The 20,042-nt window shown below is 44.2% G+C and overlaps 1 protein-coding gene across 9 annotated transcripts in view; it reads left to right on the top strand.

Annotated features, from left to right (window-relative positions):
• The window catches only part of LOC308200329 (contactin-4), a 300,384-nt gene that overhangs the window by 170,599 nt on the left and 109,743 nt on the right, over positions 1–20,042 (top strand). For all 9 annotated transcript variants that reach the window (XM_080605918.1, XM_080605910.1, XM_080605912.1 and 6 more), the window contains 2 exons: positions 12,052–12,178; positions 13,270–13,445. In XM_080605918.1, coding sequence (XP_080462044.1) covers positions 12,052–12,178; positions 13,270–13,445 — 303 coding nt within the window. The remainder of the gene's footprint in view (positions 1–12,051; positions 12,179–13,269; positions 13,446–20,042) is intronic.

The following is a 20,042-nucleotide window of genomic DNA, read 5'->3' as shown; positions in this document are numbered from 1 at the left end:
ATGAAATTATGTGGGTTTTGATGATTTTCATGCTTTTAACTTCTAACTTGTTTTGTTTTGTTTTTGGTAAATTACAAAAATAATAATAATAATAATAATTTAAAAATAAACCTCTCCTGGCATTAGTTGTCTTCCAGTTGCTGGAGTGCTGCACATGGTCACAGCGTCCAGACAAGTAATGTACATCAACTCCTGGTGCCTTCCTGAGGTTTGGGGTTATTTATAGTAAAATACAGCAAGGCATAACGTTTATTAATTTGCACTGGAGTTCCGACCTATGGCTTTTGTAAAGGCTTTAGCGACTTGCTGGTTCAACATAAGCAGATATTATATAGTGACTGATTTACTGTACTGGATCACATCACCACAGTAACACATATAATTTCTTGTAGAACAATGAAATAAATCTGTTTATAATTGTAAAGTGATAGGCCTCAGTCAGATGACTTTCTCCAAAAGAAAAACACTTCATCTCCCTTCCATTCAACTGATGATATTTATTGGTATTTATTTTTTCTGTATCTCTTCGATCGTTTTATTGTAGTGCACTTCTCTGGAGCTTTTCCTAACGTCCTTTGTCTAGCATCAAAACAAGAGCCTCCTGGGGCTGGGGGGGCAGCCAGCTCCATTTCATCTCCTGAGGCACAATTACTCCGTGTTTATCCGCAACGCCCCAGGGTGTCGCAGTGCAGAGGGACGACGTCTCCTCTGCGAGCACCACGCAGGCTCGCACAAACCTCCTGCAGCACCCAGATGTGTCTGTGCTGCTGCTGCCACCCCTGCGAGTCCTGGGATGGCACCACGGTGGTGGAACGGCCTTGGGAGGTTTGGTAGCGCGACCCCTCACTCACAGCGGTGCTGGTTGGCAAACCATTGTGGAGAAAATGTTATTTCTATCAGGTCAAGGTCTAGTCTGAAGTAGCTGATCACCAGTCGCTGCGTTGTGCGTAGTGCTTGTGTTTGGAGCGTCGCTGTCCTCCAGGTGAGGATCCAGAAGTCTCCATAAACAACGAAACCGAGCTTTGTCCTTGGACTGCGTTGTTTGGTAGTTGTTGCCCTTTGATGTCCCTATGTTGCATTAAGGATTGTGTTTCAGGGAGCAGTTTTCTCCTGTTACAAAAAACACTTGAAAAAGGAGTTTTTCTCCCAGAAGCGGCCCTGGGGGGTGAGGCCAGAGCAATCCCACCACGCTGCTGCAGAGATGCGAGGGAGAGATGTTTGAAAGCTTAACCTGATAGTGCTATACCAGATAGAGAAAAGATTTAGCTCACAAATGCTATCAATCAGAGCAGTTTCTAAGCATACTATACTGCAGCATAAGAAGTCGTAAAAGTCAGGGGGTTGACAGCTATTACTGATTTTTTTTTCCCCTGCTGCATCACTTAAAGTTCATAACATCCTTTAAAAATTAAAGGGACGTGTTCTATCCATGGACAGATTGTACAAATTGTGCTCCCGGTTGCTCTTTTGATTTCCACTGATTAAACTCCAGGAACTTTATTTAAGCTGCTCTCAGTCTGGCATTTGGTGGCACTGGTGTTGGTGCTGGATTTGCGTGGGACCCTGTGCTTGTGTCTGTGTGCGGAGGGTCTGGTCCCCCTGCAGGGATGCCCCGTGGGGGTAGCTGCTGACTTCCAGCCCTTGCAGAAGAGTTGGGGCGTCTCAGTGAGTGCTGCAGGTCAGGGCAGCTGTGCCTATTGTAGCTGCTCTGCTGAGGGCTGTAGAAACACAGTTAAAATAATAATAATTTAAAAAAAAAAAAAAGAGGGACAGCTCCTCAAATGTGCCCGGGGTCGGTGCAGTCCCTCTGACTTCAGTGAAACGCTGGAGATTTATGCCAGCTGAGGTGCCAGGTAGGTGTCCCCACAGCACACTTCAGATGCCTTAAATCCATTTATAGAACATAACCACCTGGGGATTATAACACCGGATCCTGTTTAGAGGATTAAACACGTTATTGCTTTGGCAGCAGTGGGAAAGGCTAGCAAGGTTTCCCCGTCCGCAGCCAGGAGCCTGCTCAGCACCGTGGAGCTGGGCGTTGGGCTGCCTGGCACGTCTCGGGGGGACAGGCAGTGCCGTGAGGGCTACGGAAAGAGCTTCCATTAACCTCTCGGTGGAGCTCTGTAAGAGAGGTTATTCAGTCCTCCTAAATAAGTTAGTTCTTGTTAGACCCCAGGTACTCGGGATGCCCTCGGGCTTTGTATTCGCAGCAGCCAGAGGTGACTGCAAGCTGCTGCTGACAATCTGGCACCGAAAATATCCACGTATAGCATTGTAAACGTGAGGCTTCCCTCACTGACCGTTCTGCCCATTATGCTAAAACGTGTCGTATTGAAATAGTTTGGTTTTTCTTAAGGGAATGGGCTGAACTTGCTAGAAATAGTAACACAAACGCAGCGTGCAGTGTCTGTGGTGAAGGTGATGCTTTAAAGGTGCCTGTGCCACCAGGCTGGGACGGAGTGGCACGTCAGCCTCCTCGCCTCGCCTGGTCCCCGCGGCCTTCCCGGCATCAGAGGGCCAAAGACGTTTTCTGGGATGGGAGCATGTCTTGGGAGAAACTCGTCACCCATGTGCTCTTTTCTTGCCCTTATTTATTCTTTTTTTATACTGAAATTCAGGTAGAAAAACTGCAAATCGCAAACTCCTTTTGCAGGAGTTTTAGAGGCTGGCCTCAAACAGGGGCTGCATGCCTTGGCTGGAGGCCTGTTGGTACAGTGGCTCTCAGCACTGCCTCTCCCGGTGCTGTGCAAACAAACACGGAGCCAAAGTCATCCCCAACGTGTTCCTGCGGGTACAGCACTGTGGTTTCTTGCCGTAATTGCAGAGTGTGCACCTGTGACCCAGGACAAGCAGATTTACAGTGCCCCGCTGACAAGCCCGAGCCGCTGCACCAGCATTTTCTGACCGGTGACACAGTGCAAATTAGGTTCCCAGTCGTTCGCTCAGAGCCTGCCACTCTGATTATCCATTGCTCGCTGCTGCTCACAGGGCGCTGGCAATTTGATCTGCTTATTGGCAAATATTGGAGAATGGGATCCAGTGCCTAAACCTCGCTGTAAATAGCCGGGTAAAAAGTTGGCAGGAATCAGCCTTACTTCTGACAGTGGCTAATGTACTTTAACCTGAAAACACACAAACAGGCTTCACCTTGAAAAACGCACAGGAGACCATTCCTTTCACCTTGCAGGTTTCCGTGCAGTTGGGCTCCTCAATCAATGCAGAGCTGGCACAAGTTGCCAGAGTTGTCTTTGTTTTTCAAGCAATGGATGATGCAGAGATTATAGGTTATTGCTCCAGGGACTTCTCTTTTCTAAGACTCCAGGATTTTAAAGGAAAAAAGGCTCTCTCAATATGTTTTGTAACAGTTTAGCATCTACTGTTGGGGTGGGGAGGATAGCATTTATTAGCCTGGCTTTTACATACCTTCCTTATTACATGAAACATTAAAATCAATTGAAGTTCAGGGGGGTACTGTGGATAGGAAGTATGTGGCTTTTAATTTAAAATATGCACACAGACACACTAGTTCAGCTTTTTTTTAATATCCGCTTTATAGTACCTGTCATACTCGAGGCAACTGAAAATCTTATAATAACGATGCATGTTCTTCTTGGAAGACAGCAATTATATCAATACCTTAAATTTTACTAATAAATCAATAGCTAATTAGTACAGCTATTAGACCTTTGAAATACCTTATCCACAAATAGCTCTGTATGAGAACACGGAGCATTGGAGGAATCCGCAGTCCTAGGGAGGAGGATGAAGAGCAGTTGGAGGCAGCTTTGTATTCACAATGACACACTGTGCTGTGGCTTGGCCAGACGTGAAATTCATGTCAAACTGACCAGGAGTAAATACAAAGGTTTTTAATAGTCTAGGATGCTGGCAACAGCTTTCTGAGAGAATTTCACAAATTCAGGTCTGTTGGAAACACTTGATGAGACAAAAGCCATTTTCAGACAGATCCGAAATCTTTTCCCATCTTCAGCCACTGCATCCAGAACTCGTGTTCAACGCAGACGGCAAAAAATCAGCCCGGTATCGATTTGTGCCTGCTGGATAGCAGGTGCAGTCAGGATGCACAAACCCTGGGAGCAGTTCTTGTGGTTTGGCTTTCCCTGTGCTTCTCCAGGTGGCTGCAGACCTCTCTGGAAGCCACCATGGCACAGGACCGCGAGGACCTGCGGCCACAGGTCACCGGGTGCGGGACGTGGTGCTGCCCCTGCGGTGACAGGCTGCCCGCGTGCTGGGAGATGAATGAGGGTAACAGATCGAGGCAAAGCTCAAAGCTGCCATGTCTGTAGGTAAGATTAGTGCCATTGATGGAGTAAACCCCGAGCCACAGTTGTCTCCCTTAAGGACTAATTTCTCTGTCATTGATTGACCTCCTAAGTTGAATATGGCATGTCCTGCATTGAATTAAAATATATATAAGCCATGAAATACGTTTTATGCCAGTGTTTCATTTAAAGCAGTACATAACCCAGTCATCTGAGATGCACAGATTCAGTTCTTAGACACGCGGCATTCCAGAGCAGGGCAGACAACAAACAGTGTCTGCATTTACAAGTAGGGGTTATGTTCAGGATGTCCAACTGCTGTCTGAAATTTGTGTAGCACGTCAAAGGTGAGTGAGCACAGTCCTTATGGATGATGTCAAACACACCTGTCATTTCTTTTACGTTTGTAGAGGAGTTTTTATTACCCTCTTTGTTTGGTTGCCATGATCGTGGTCATTGTGTGCCTCTATACAATGGCAAAACAAAAGAGCATGAGGTAAAGTGAGGCAGTGATCATTTTTTCTCTATAACCCACAGATTTGACCAATTAAGTAATGACCCAGTACCATGAGTTGCTGTAGCAATGGCCCTAGGGGAATGGAAAGCAAGTGTGGTAAGCGTGTCCAGCAGCTGAAAAACCAAGTCCAGGGTTTTGTCTTGGGCTCGGTTGGCAGTGTGCTGGTGCCATCCTGGCGGTTATATCCCTGGTCACAGCTCAGGTCCATGAGTGTTGCACGTGAACAGCAAAGGTCACTTATTCTGTCTGGAACCCGTCGTTAAGTCTATGGGAAAGAGCTCTTTATGGTAGGTTTTTAGGTAACACAGGTTTAGTGTACTTACTCCTAGTGACAGAGTGTGCTTGGAAATATTCCCAACAGTTAAGTTATGAAGCAGCTTTTGGGAACCTATGGAAACCTTTATATTATTCATCTCCTAAAACCAGAATGTGTGTATTTGTTATTTTGAAAAGAAAAATGTATATTTTTTATTACTGCTCAATAGTAGCAACATAATGTATTGTGTCAGCATTAACAGTACTTTAATTTCCTATCCTTTTTTCCTGTGGTTGGTTACATAACTGCTGAACGGTTTAATCAGGGCTAGAAGTTAACTTACAAGACATCAGAACAAGATCGATTATTATGTATTTAAAAGTATCTTGCAGAAAATATCCCCTTGGTGATTTCTACTATTTCAGCGGTGCAACACGTGGCACACTCTGTATTATCTTCTGTAACTGATCTTATGGCCGAGAAGCCCCAATGTTGTTGTTCTTATAATCATTCATTGCTCTATCCTGGGCTGATAGCATCCTCAGCAGAGCAGTGAGAGTTTATCTGTTTATTTTCCTGATGTCAGCTGCGATGACTCAGGGAGAAGGAGGCTCGGTAAAGAAATTTGTGATTTTCTGCAGCAATGAAGAACTATGCTTTTATCATATACTGAAGGGAACATCTGTGATCATAATCATCCTGTTGACTTATGAAGATAACACCAATTACGTTCCATTAAATGAGGTTTTTGTCGTAGTACAAGTCGCTCATTACACCGCACCAGGAATCGCCTCCTCCCGGTGTCTAGACCAGGCGCGAAGCAGACGCGCTTGCTTTGGCGTGCGCGGATCAGGTAACAGCATTTTATCTGAAAAGCGCTAACTTGACAGCGTTTGGCATAATTAATCATCTGGCACTTCAGTAGGTGAAATTACAGCGCTGCCGTGGCGCAGGCGGGCTGACGGAGAGGCTTCGGAGATGAATTCCTGGAGCCGGGGCTGACCCCGACTGCGCTCGGCCGCCGCAGGCCGCAGCGCAGGCAGCTGCTGGGGCCTGCTCCTGACCTCCCGTAATTGACAGACTCCGGGCTCTCCTCGAAGGTCAGAGCACGGCCGCGTCAGGGTGAATGTGTTTAACCCTGCCTTTAATTCAGAGTGCTTCAGATATTCGGGTCACTCATAAATGGAGTCCTCAGGCCAGCGCTGTCTCCATTTCAAATGCCGGAGCTCTTCCACACCTGCATTTATGAGAGCGAAGATTTATTTCTTCCTGTCGTCTGAGCTTTAGGGATCCTCCGGATTTTTATAGTTTCGTTACTGTCTCTGAGGAACATCTGACACTGCTTTTGAACTCAGCCATCAGATTCTTGCCTATCGCATGTCACCTGTCAGACGCGGCTTTCCACTTTAACTGTGTCGGTACAGCGGTGATCTGGGAAGCAGAGGTCTGTCAGGATGGAGAGGCAGGAAAGAGAAGGGGGCATCCAGCTCGCAGCCGCTGCTGGGGACCTGCAGTGTGCTGGGAGCCCGGCCCGGTGACGTGACCGATGGCACCGTGAGGGGTAGGAGAGAGGTGGGTGCCATCTTGCTCGTCCACTCTCACAGCCTGCAGGTGACTTGTGTCTGTGGTTTTTGTGAGGATACCGAGATCCCACGGCCCAGGTACAACGGAGAGTTACAGAGGAACTTCAAAAAGAGGGGTTTATGCACTGGTAGGGTGGTACGGGTGAGAAGGAAAGGGCCTCGTAGCTTTTCAGCTTTGCTCCCGATGACGGTATCTGATTTTGTTGCTGTTTTGTTTTCTTTCTGTATCTTGACTCATCCCCAAACATGAGGGCCAGCCGTGGTGCAGAGGCACGCAGGCACGATGGCAGCCCCAGGGCAGAGGCGGGCTGGTTGCTGTCCCCAAACAGGCAGAGCTGTGAGACCCTTCCCTTAAAACAATGTTTTGTGCAGGACATTTTAAATCTCCTTTTTGGAAACACATCTTTTGTTGCTTTTGTATGGGAAGAGCCTTGAGCAGGTCTTGTTCTTTAAGAAGCCTAAGGATAATTCTCAGCAGGAGTACCTGATATAAACATTTCTTTCTTATCATTTCAAAGCCGTTAGCACCACTTGCGCGTGTGGTTGATGTTAATAGAAGTGAAAGGCAAAAAATAAAGAGGGATCCAGCCAATTTAGGCTTTTCCCATGCAGGAGGCTGTAACGCAGCTGGCTAACCTTGCCGGTGCTGCGCTGCGTTAATCAGCGCTGCCCTTGAGCTCTCCTATCTAGTTCTCTTCCCGAAGAGTTGCTCTTCCCAAGGTGCAGTTTTGTCTTGAAGAAATACCGACTTGTAGCTCTGTATGAAAACTCACCGGCATACATAGCAGAACCCAGTTCCCTCAGCAGCAAACAAGGAGAGGATTTTTATCATTTATCCTGGAAATACTCCAAGAATTCTCGCCTCGCTTTAGTTATTATCTTCCCCCACAGTGTGGAATATTCAATTAAACCTTCTCTCAAATTGGCCATAACTTTCAATGAAAATTAAAGCAGTCCTATTTAGCTAACAATATCCATCACTGGGCCTAATGTTCAGAGAGAATAAGAATGGTTTCACCTGTTCGTTTGAATTAACCTCAGCTGACATTCTTCATGTTTCAATTCTTCAAAAATGCAGGAAGACAACAAGCATCGAGCATCATGCTGAATATGCTGGCTCTCAGGTCTGGGCTACTGGAGGGATACAGAAAATATCTGTTTCGTTTGGAGTGTATTTAAATGAGTCTGGTGTTTTTCAATAGATTTTGTGATTCACTAGGAATATATATTTTTATATATATATATATCAGCAGAAGCTAGGATAACAGAATGTTCTGCTAAATTATCTATCACATTCTGTCCAACAGCATATGGGCATACACTTCATACTGTGTTTAAAGCTGATGCTTTTATCATGAAATCACTGAAATTTCCTATACCCTGCGTTTTCCTGAAAGACACACAGTTCTCTCGAAGGATGCAGAACCAGAGTCGTAGCGTATTTGTTTCATCTGACAGGGGGAAAAATGCTTTTTGGTAACCAATCTTGTTTGCAACTTGTCTTAAGCTCAGGGCAGCTCCGTGTTCATTCTGGGTTAGCTCATTTCGGGCTTGAGCAAAAGAAACGTAACTCAGAAAAATAAAATCTGTCACTAGGAGAGTGGCTCAGCAGTTAGCTTGTCCAGGAAGGTTCCTTACTGCATTTTCCCAGGACAGTGACAAACCTGTAAGGAGTCACACAGGTTATGCAATAGCTGCTGAAAATCATAAAGAGCAAAGTGAGCTATAATAACTGAGGGGAGCAAGAGTGGCTGTCATATTTGTACTCACCTATGTGCACTGCATCATCATGCTGGTCAATTAAATATCTCAAAGAGAGCCTAATGAACACGATTTGATTTTAAAAAGGGAGGTGGCGGGCAAATAGAAAGCCAGCTTAACTCAGAAAAGTGCCTTCATTTAGCATCGGTGGGGTTGTGGATCAAGCTCCTAGGGCTCATCAGTGATAAGCTGAAAACTGGTTTCATGGCTGCAAGTTCCTGAGCATCACTGCAGTAGGAATGGAGTAACCACTTTTATAAAAAATAAAATGTGAAATTCACATTTAGAATTTATCTGGATAGCAAAACTTTTTTCCTACAAAACATTGCTCTATTTTGTAATATAGTATTGCGTTTGCCTGTGCTGGCAGTAAGTATGCGAGATCCCTTCTTATCCAGCAACATTATAAGTTAGTTAAAAATATTTATGGCGCTGGTACTTTTAGTGTTCTTTCTATAAGAATCTGGATGCAGTTTGTTCTATTAATGAATGATTAGTGTTCTTTGAACTAAATCCACACCTTCTACAAGGCACCATGGCTCCACTGTTGCCACGCGCCACGGCAGGGTCCGTGTTGCAGTGTTCTCTATCAGGCATTCGGCTGTAGCAAGAGGACAACAGACGAGATTAAATAGTTTGGACTTGCTTATCTGGGTTATACACTGGCAACAATAAGAGAAAGAAGAAAGAGTAGGCACTCAAAATAATTTTATCTGCATGGTGTTGCGAGGCTGTTCCCTCCCCTTGTGTTCCGATCCGCCGACAGCTGCGTTCAGAGCCCCTCTGCTGGCCCTGGCAGCAGCCCCGTGGTTGTGCCCAGGCTCTGTTCTTGCCAGCTAAAGAAAGGCGAGCAATTTTTTTCTGTCGTGTAAAAGCTGAGTGTTAAACAGCATCAGTAGCAGATGATGTAATTTCTGGAGAGCGACTTCATTTGGTATCTTTTGTGCGCTTCTATTGTGTGAAACTGTAGCTTAGGCAAATTAAGTTCATTAGGCTTTTCACCTATTTCTGAGCGTTTCTAACTTTGTAGTTCTCTACCTTTGGTGTCTGTGACTTCTGAATCATACACTAATGATGCAGACAGGTTGCAGTGTCCTGCAGAAGCGTAACTCCCCGCCAGGCCCCCTTGGCACCGTGTCACCGTACCTTAAGAGCAGTGTCACCCCCTGCCACGGCACCGGGGCAGTCCGGGCCCTGCTCCTGCAGCCGAGCAATGTCCTGGGCACGCGGGGACGCATTTAGTGTTGGGGGTTCGGGCCCTTCCAAGTGTTTGTGCATTTTCCAACGCTGTCTACTTTTTGACTCAAGGTTTGTTTTCCTGCGAGGGAACCTGACTGATTTCCTGACCAAGAATCTGACCCTTGGTGTGATGTGACACAATATAGGTGGACACATGATAATTGAAATAACTCTAAATGACAGTGTGGCGTGACTGGAGTCCTTTGGTGGGGACACAGGTGACACAGCCCGAGCCAGCACGGTTCAGTAAGTGAATTCCCTGCTACGGTTTGGCTTCTGCCTGCCCCAGCATGTCGAAGCTCCTTGCTTATGGGAGTTAAAGCGAGGACCCAAGCTCCAGGCCAGCTTCTGAATTTTACCATTAGAAAATTAAAATGTATTTTAATTCTTTTGTTTTCAAATCCATTAATATAGTACTCAGAGCTATAATCTTTATGGGCCAGATTGTAATATTATTTCTCTCAGTAAATGAATCAGTGCAACTAGTTAAGGAGTCGAGCAGCCCTGGGTCTCAGAAACAAGTCAGGATTTAATCATCTAGCCCTGCATGCTTTACGGTTATTATTATCTTTTTCTGCCAGCAACAGTAAGTTGCACACAGGTATAATTTAAAGCTAGAGATTATGCGGAATGTGTTTTGAATAATAGATGAGTCTCAGTCAGATATCGTTAACATATAATTAAAAATAAAGATAAATACAACTGATATGACTATATTCTTCGTGCAGTCTCTTTTGTGGCAGTACCTGAGGGAGGAGACATGGGAAAGGTTGCTCCGTTATAATCTTCCTGGCAGAGTCTCTCTGAAATCACTCTGTGGAAAAGGCAGAATTTTCTCCCCGGAGTGCAGAGCTGTTGTTCCATCTCCCGATACACCCGGCTGGCTCCCCGAGCATCGCAGGGCTGCGAGGGCTGTTCCCAGTCATCCTCACCCTCCTTCGGTCAGGAAGACGCATCTTCTTCTCTTCGTTCACTTTTCTTTCTTACTTTTTGCTATATCCTATCATCTTTATTTTATATTTTATTTATTCTTTCTCCTCTGACCTCCTATATGGACAAATTCCCTGCATGTCCATCCCGACGGACTCGTGGCCCCACAGCAGCCCGTAGTGCCATGGGCTGAGGTTGCTCCTGTCCACGTTAGGTTGGGTCATGGCACGGGTGGGCATTTTCCGGCTACCTTGCACCATGGGTGGATTGATGTCAATCATCATTTGTACTTGTGGAGTATGCTGTGAGCCAGGCTTTCTGGTGGTCTTCGATGCATACGCGGGAGAAACGAGCAGCATCTGGAGTGTGGCCCACTGGGCTTTATTCATCTCTGTCTAATGTAATTCCTAGGAAATAAGTTCAAATGCAGATATGCATTTCAGGTCCTTTATCAATACATTTTTAGGTCAGAGAACATTTTTGGCATGAAAGTCTTACAAGAAAAGGGGTTTTGTTGAGCTTTTTTTTTTTTTTCTGGTGTCATAGGAATCAGAAGTACCAACTACTTGGGTTTCTTCCCACAGTTGGATTCTGCCTCTTCTGTGCTAGTTTTGCTCTCAGAAGCAGAGATGCCAAATACAGCAGGAGATGAAAAACAAATTAAAGTATTTTGAAGCTTTTATGTGCTTCCAGTTACTGTTTAGATTGGAGGGGGGCAGAAGCAGGAGCCGTGCCCACCTGGTGCTTGGCTGCTGCACTGCAACCCGGTGCAAGCGCTATTGCCAGGTACAAACCCTGTTGGTGCTGCTGCTTATCTTCTTGTTACTTACGGTTATAATAATGCTGTACTGGGTGACCGGAGGAATAAAATCGATAGCATTGTGTAACGTGGCAGCTGTGTGCTTGAGGTGGCGAAAGCCAGGATGCTGAGCGAGGCCACGTGGCCCCTCTGAGCTGCTGCTGTGCGGCTACAGCCACCGACTGCGAAGAGCGCTCAGCTCTTGGATAGCAGATCCAGCCCCGCTGAGGGAGTTTCTGGGGAGCTGTACCTGCTGGTCAACATCCAGATAACATGCTGTGTGGCTGTATTTAATAATGTGGGTTTTTTTTTTTTTTTTTTTTTTAATTTACAGAGAAAAAATTTCAATTTTTAAAAGTGAAGCTTAAGCATTCCAATTTTACTTGAGCTATGTTACAACCATAAGATTGTGCCTGTTCCCATTCATTGAGCTTCGGGTAGAATCCCAATCTGTCCTCTAGTTAGTGTGCAAACGTTTTCATGAATGTTGAGTCCATGCAATGTTCATTGGCTTTTGAGGAAAAAAAAACAAAACACACATCTGGCTTCTCTAAAATCGAGTGTTGTTACAGCTTCTTTTTAGGGTGAGTGGTAGCTGGTCTCTTTCTGACAAGGTGCTGTTTTAGCTTCTGATGCATGGAGATTCCTGCAAGTCTCTCATGTTTTTCTTCTCATTAATGCAGACGACAACACACTGCACGGGCCGGTTTTCCTGCAGGAACCGAGCAGCGTGATCTTCCCGTTGGATTCAGAGGAAAAGAAAGTGAAGCTGAACTGTGAAGTGAAAGGAAATCCCAGACCAACTGTTGGGTTTGTTGAATGCTTTACTGTTCCTTAGCACCATCACCGCGTTACGGTCGTGTCCCCCTGCAGCCTTTCTCCTGCACATGTCACCCAGTCTAACTCAGCAGTGCCCCTGGGGTTCTCTCAGTGCTGATACCAAAGAAAAAGGCACCAGGAAATCAGAATGTGCTGCAACACAATTGCAAAATTTGGTTCAAAAAGGTTATGAAGGGATTATAAATCATGTTGGCTTCCTCATTTGTCCACACACATGGCAAAGCTCTTAATGTTTTTCAGCTTTATTAACTGCTTTGAGATCCTCATGAAAAAAGATGTTCTATTTCTGTGGCAATGCTGCTGTTCTTGTTCCACACATCCACTTGGGCTGATGTAAATCATTTTGGTTGATCCCCCCTTCCCCCCCCCCCCCCCCACCCTTTGGTACCTTTCTTATCGTTTTTAACCAAAGTAAAGGGCGCTTTGAAACCTGTGGGAGTCATAAGACCTCATCCCACCTGCTGCCTTCTGCCGTGACTACTTGATGTAGCAGACTGTTGATTTGCTCATGCAAAAATATTCCATTTTTTTCTGCATAGGTTCAGGTAGAGGGAGCTGCTCCGAGGCTGCGGCTCCCTCGCATGCTCCACGGCAAGCAGTGGGGATGACAGTTGCTGTAATTGGGACAATGTGGTGTTAGAAATTCTCAGTGCCCCAGTTAGTGAAAACATCTGCTGTGAGTGAATTTTCTTAAATTTAAAAACAAACAGCCAGCTTAAGTCAGGAGAGGGAAAGAAGCCTCTGTGGGCTTGAACAGTTTAAAGATTCTGTTTCTGGGACTTCCTCTTGCAAAATGATTAATTCCAAAGAGCAGCAGCACTTGCAATAACTACAGAAACATTAATCATATCAGGGACTGAAATATATGTCGAGGATATTGCTTTTTCAGTTACATACTAGAATATTTCAATACTGTGCAAGAAACTTAAATTTTCATGCTTTTTTTTTCCTTGAGTAGTCAAAGATGTTTTAAATCTTTATTTCCTACATGTGGTATTTTCAAATACACAAGAGTACCCATTAATATTAGCAGGATTTAACTTTGGCATTTTGTACTATAGGTGGAAATTAAATGGGACCAATATTGACATCGGTATGGATTACCGCTACAGTGCAGTGGAAGGCAACCTGTTGATCAATAATCCCAACAAAACCCAAGACAGTGGAACGTACCAATGTGTAGCAACAAACCCATTTGGAAGGATCGTTAGCAGAGAAGCAAAGCTGCAGTTTGCCTGTAAGTACCAACTGCATCGCAGCCTCGGTTCTTGTGGCTTCCTACAAGAAGTATGAGAGCAATGCCTGCCTTTCTAACCCGTTCTGATCCGTTACGTATTATGCCCTGAGCTGTTCATGGAACAGAAAACACCTGGATCGAGAGGGTAAATGTGTGTGAGGAATGGGTGTCTTGTTTTATGCTTGCTTAGCTGTAGTATGCGGGGTGCAGTGTCTTTATTTCTTGAGAAAGGGACCACCTGGCAAAGTAGCTGGTAAATGGGGTTTCACCACTGATTTTTCACTCCATGGAGAATTAATACTTCAAACGTTTTAAAGGGGCGTGCTCTTTGTAAAGAACAAATTCACTGTGACATTTTTCATAACTCTTTAAGTTTTAGTAGTTTGGTACAAATACTTGGAGGTACAAGTGATATTTATACCTGTGTACGTAAAAAGGATATCAGAGGCTGCTTCATATTTATTTGGGGTTAAATTCAGCATTACACCTTCTCGCCAAAAGCTAAAGATAACAAAAGACATAGTTCTTAATGTGAATTAGCATTATATGAAATTAGGAAAAGCTGTTTTGGGGTACAGGATAGAGTCCATAAGAATGGGCAAATGATAGCAAAATGGGCAAATGAAAACCATCTTTTTTCTCACCTAGTCATGAAAGGAAAGGCAGAGAACAGACACAAGGGCTTATTCGTCTGTCATCTGTGCGATGCCTCTGTGCCATTGTCCTGGGAGGGACATACACAGCAGCTCAATAGTTACAGCAGGACCTACTATGGAATATCTGTGCTCAGAGTGCAGGAGTTCAAGGCACGCCCTTGCAGACATAAAGACATCAGTGGTGGTGAACTGGGTGTTGAGTTTAATCCCAAAGATGGTTTTGATGAACTAGTAAAAGGAGCTTATGTGCTCCATCTCAAAAAAAAAAAAAAAAAAAAAAGGATAAAGATGCCAATAAATGCCAGATTCACACAACATTGAAAAGTGATTTGTAACAAGAAATATTACAGTGCATAAAGTCAACTCCTCCGTCTGTACGCATAATTTACAATATATTGTCAGTTTGCTTTTGACCTGCTTGTGTTTGTCCATGACTGAAGATGCATTTTCACTGTGGGTGGGTAATGAACAGCCTCCTCAATACCAGTCTGGTAACTCCAGATTTCAGTATGTCAAGGTGATTGCTTCATAAATACCGCCTTGGTCTACGTCTCGAGAGACTACATTTTCTTGGCAGGTCCCCTCTTGCTCATTGTGGCCTTCTGTTGGCTATCAGGGCAAGCTTTTGAAGCATCATTTAGAGCTAAGCACTTCAGCACCCCTTTTGCTGGGATCATACTCTCAAAAAAAGTCAGTCATGTAAGGACAAGCCAGGTACCAGGTTCCAGCTCTGTAGACCCTGGTCATGGGTTTCAAAGTCCAGGGTGTGGGACCAGGAGAGAGGATCCTGACGCTGTGTGACTCAGTGGCAATACATTAATTTCCTTGCATGCTTAAATGAACTAATTAACTAGGAGCTTGCAAACACAGAGGATCCGGGGGGGGGGGAGAAAGAAAATCAACCTTCAACATTTTAACTTTGCTTCAGATACAGAATGTTTATTAAGTTCCAATTAATTTATCTGTCTTGATGAATGGTACATCTGGCAATAATCTTGCAAGTTTTCTAGTTGACCAAAACCAAATCTGGTTTGACTGATTCTTAATTAAGATTGAATTCAAAAACAAAGCTTGTTCTTTTCTAGTTAAAATAATGATGGCAAACCTCAATAAATGTTCAATTCCTGAAATTTCTTTTACGTTACTAAAACTATAATCAGATTAGAAACATTTGGATTAAATTAAAAATAAAATAGCATTTATCAAACTAGATTCTATGCTTTGACAAAACAGCTTAGACATTTTAAGGTGTGTAATCAAAGGGACTTCAGCCAGAATTAGCTGAATTATGAAATATGCAGAGCATATTCCAAAAGCTATGCCTCTAAGAACCAATAAAATTAGGCACATGTGTTCGTAATGCTTGTTTTTCAGCCTTGACATCCAAGACATCTAGATGCAGTAGCACTGCTTGATAGAGCTGCTTGCCCGAGTGTTTTTATTCCAAATATTACTATTTTTGCATTGCCTTTTGTAGGTTCTGGGTGGAACAACCTAAAATAATGTGTGTGGGGAAAACCCTTTCTAGCCACTGCACAGCTCTGTTAAGCCTGTTTGCCCTCAGATGCTCTCTCAGGATTTTTCCCTTTTATCAAGTTATTTTCTCTGAATTTGCCCCCTTGTGCAGCACCTGCATCTGCTGAAAGCCTGTGGCTGCACACGCAGGCTCTGCCCCACCTTTGGCTCCAGCACTGCAGCTGGGGTCTTGTAATCCCCATTCTGTTGCACGTTATGGTTTAGCTCTGGAAAGCCATTTCGTTAGAGACTCACGACTGTGTTTTACCAGTCCGTAGCTTCCCCATTCATCCGAGTGAGCTGTTATTTTCCAGCCTGACCCGTGTATTGTGTGATTTTTGTTTTCTCGGTTTTGTTCCTGAGGAAAGTTGCTGCAGGTTCTTCTGAGACTGGTGTCTGGGGTTTTGAGCTTTTTCTTTTTTTTCTCTCAGGGGGTTAAATTCTCAGTCCTGGGGCATCATTAATATATGTTCGTTCGTTCTTCGAGGGCTATATTATTCTTCTCTGGCATCTTCACTGAAGATTAAACTGTGATCCAGCTATTCAACCTCGTGTGCAGGTCAGAGAGGGTCAGCAATTTAATCCCTGAAATATGTATTTAGGTTACAAACTCATTACGATAAAAGTGCTAATATTTTCCTCCAGTACTTGCTTTGTGATATATCATTTACATTTCAAATTTGTTTTTTTTTTTTTTCCTCCAGTGTTATTTGCATCTGAAATAGAACATATTTTGAAAAAGGGAGGAATCTGCTGTGCCACGGTAACAGAATATGGATTAATGATACCCTAAACGCTGTGCTTATACCAGTACAGGCTCTCACCACAACAAAAAAAAAAAAAAAAAAAAAAAAGCTTTATACTCGGAGTATGGATTCTAATAATGGCTTTTCCAAAATGATACACGAAAACACAGCTGAACTAGATTAAATTATGTGCTTTTTATTTTAGGGTATGGAACTTAGCTTGACAATTTTATTCACTGTACAGTGGTTTCTGTTTGGAAATAACACTGAAATCAATAGGAAGTTATGCCTGGGAAGAAGTGCAGCTCTCAGGCTGCATTTCAGAGACGTACCTGCTCGTTCAGACACATGATTAAAGCTGTTTACTATGGCCCAGATCCTGCTTCCGTTTAAGTTGAAGATAAAACTCATATTGATTTTTAGTGGCACCAGAGTTGGACCATACCTCTCAGAAAGTGATGAATGGGCAAGTTGTTCCTCATTTTCTCTGGCACAGCTTGAAGGTGCTGAGCAGCTCTTAGCTGTGGGCAGGAGCCTGGTGCAGCCGCTTGCAGAGCAGTGTGTGGTAGGCAGGACGTGCTCCCAGTGAATGTCCCTGCCAAATTATTTCTCCTGACTGTGAAATAATTTACAGAATGGAACATCAGTGCACACAGGTGCCGAAAGTTGCATTTATGCCCACATCTACATAGACACGAACTCACAAATAAATTGCTGGGAAGGGCTGCAGGATTTGGCCATCCCAATGTGAGGCAGCATCAACGCCTTCCTCGGAGCAGCTCTGAGCTTGTTCTGTGCGGTAGTTGCAGGCCATTCTCAGACGTATGTGTTTGGAAGACTGTGCAAAGGAATACTCGTTAAGATTTCATTTATTTTGGTGAACTCCACCATTGCCCATCTTACCTGCTGAGCAGCTACTGCCGATTGTCTGGAGGACACGTGTGCTCCATGCGCTGTGCAGGTAATGACCTAAGGGCTTCTGAGTCCGTTCCTCCCTGCTTCTCTTGGCCACTGCGTGTGAGAGCTGTCCGGAGGAGTGTGCTCTTGGGACACCAAGTCACAGTGTCTTCCCACCAGAAATCTCTTTGCAGAAGTCCCTGACCTACCACCGTGTGTCAATGACCGTGGAAAATTGCAAGTTCCATGCGGCTTGTGACTTGCCTGGTATCCCTGTTTCACTTAGGGAAGGAAAACAGGAACTGCTTCTCAGCTTACCTGGAAATGGAGCTTGCAAGGAAATTTTCTGAAAGTCTTTTTTTTTTTTTTTTTTTTTTTACAGTTGGGACAGACATGTTGTTGAAACTTTTTTGATAGGACTTTGTATTTTAAATGTTAATCAAACCTGAGGTTTTATTCCAAGGAAGTTACTAACGTGGAGTTTCCTTTGATCCTGTAACTACACAGGTCCACCCTAATGCAGCAGCTATTTTCTGCAGTTGGCAAAATAATATTGCATTGTGCAGGGGGGAGCAGAAATGAGACCCCAGGACCGGGGAGCACCCAGCCGAGTCCTGCCCTGGGGGTGCTGGACTGGACCAGCAGCAGCACACAGGCGCAGGGCTTTACCCCGGCTGCAGAGAGGGGAGAGGAGACAAAATGGAAAGGGAGCAGCCACCTCCCCCAGGTCAGGCAAGAAGGCTGAGTTTGCGTGTGGAATTTATCTCAAGCTGTTCCCCTGTGTTTGAAGATTACCCTGTGCCTGCAGGGATGGGCTTGGAGGTGGCCATCCCCCAGTGCTGACTGGGGCAGCAGCCCCAGCGCTGCCTTCATACGTTTTTCTCTTGAATCGCTCAAATCGTTTATAGAAGCTTTAACTTTCTTTGTTGCCCTGAATACATCTTTAACTGCAGGGAATCAAACTATTGTTTCTGAAAACTGTTTCTTCCCACACTTTATTAAAGGGATTTGTTTAGTAGAAGTGTTTCTGCGGAAATAATTGTTATGCATGAATTAGCAGATAGGACTCAGCACTGTGCAGTGCAAATGGTAGCAGAAAATACAATAATAATGCAGTTGTAATGAGAATACTTTGGGGCTTTGACCTACCGTCCCAAAATAATTTCGTTATGATGGTAGAAAAAGAAAATTACTCCCAACATTACACTGAAAAGGATTTTTTTCCATATTCCCATTGCTGGAATAATTCCTGTTATATCTTGCACCCGAGCAAATCCCATAATTTTTGCTATTAGTTGCTAAGAAACAAATTATAATTGCTGCTCAAATTCTTTACTGTTGTACCCTCTTATTGCCCTGAAGTGCATTCATTTTCTTTTTGAAGATTAAATGATCAATGAAGTAATTCTTTCAAGAACAATTAATAAGGAAAACATTTTCAGAAAACCGCCAAAGTATCTGCGTTTTCCTGGCTAAATAAACAAACGCAGCAACAATTGCATTGATTGATCAATGAATTGATGCACTTCTGCTCAGCTGAATGAGGCATTTGGCACCCAAATTAAATCATTTCCACAGTCATTATTAATGTCTGAGTGTTGAGAAAGCACGATGTGCTTTAAACTTCCTGGAAATGAAGAAGAATGGGGTGCGGATTGTTTTCTCCAGTGTCAGACCACAGCTGGGGCAGTGAGCGTGCACTCCTTGCTCAAGTATTCCTGTGCTTGTTCAGAGCCTTGGCTTCAAGTCCGTGCCTCTTCTCACGGGTTGTTTTTTTGGTCTGGGCGCTGCCTCCTGTTCACTTTTTTTTAAGTTCCTCCTGATATTTTTTTTAAGTTCTGGGTCCAATAAATAAATCTGTTTTGGTACAGATTCTACGATAAGGGAATTTTCCTTAAGCTTTTCACCCTTCCAAAAGGAACGGTAGTTTTGTAGCTCCTGAAACCCCACCAGTAAAGCATTGTTTCAGAGCTTGCGAGGGCACTTCTATGCCAGAGACACCCATCTCTCCAGGCTGCCCCAGTCCCACCAGCACGGCTGTGATGTGATGACCATCCCCACCTTCTAGCGGGCACCCTTACACAAATGAAGCTGTAAAGCCACAGCTCCTAAGAGCACGGGCACAAGCTATTTCTGGTGTCCCCATTTCTGCGAAGGTATAATGTTAAAACTGTCTAGGCAATTAGCACTCGGGGGCTAGGTATGAGAAATCTGACTTAAGTGTCCCTTCTTGCATGCAGGTAAATAATCCCTGGTTCCTCCTCTGGTGTTTTTTCAAGGGAAAATAGCATTTATATCAATAAAGGTTTTAGCCAAACTTGGGCAGCAGTAGTGCATGGGCTCCCAGGGCTTGGTTTGGTGTGACACACAGTGCTCTTTAACAAGGAAACAAGTAAATTGATTTGAGTTATTGTACGTGCACAAATGTTTCTTCTTTGCTAAAACCTGAACTCAGCTGTGCAAAGTGCGGCCACCACCGTCAGAGAATCAGCTCACCACCTCTGCACCTTTGCCATACAGTCTCCGATGGGACAGAAAACTAGGTTAAGCCACAGATAAGCTTTTCTTTTTTGTGTTTTTTTTTCTTTTTTTGATGAATAGGACCAACAGGGAGTACGTGACAGAGGATAGATATATAACCTACTTTACTTTAATCTGAGATAGAAGGGCCCTTGCCATAGAACAGAGGATTTCTCTCTGCTATGTTTCCACCCGAGGGTTATAAATAAGATGAATACATGATTACTTAAAAGAGCGGCAGGGCATTTGTAAATAATCAGCAC

The sequence above is a fragment of the Anser brachyrhynchus genome, assembly GCF_964034855.1.
Source record: "Anser brachyrhynchus genome assembly, chromosome: 10".
Taxonomy (NCBI): domain Eukaryota; kingdom Metazoa; phylum Chordata; class Aves; order Anseriformes; family Anatidae; genus Anser; species Anser brachyrhynchus.
This window is presented reverse-complemented; position numbering and strand designations above follow the sequence as displayed.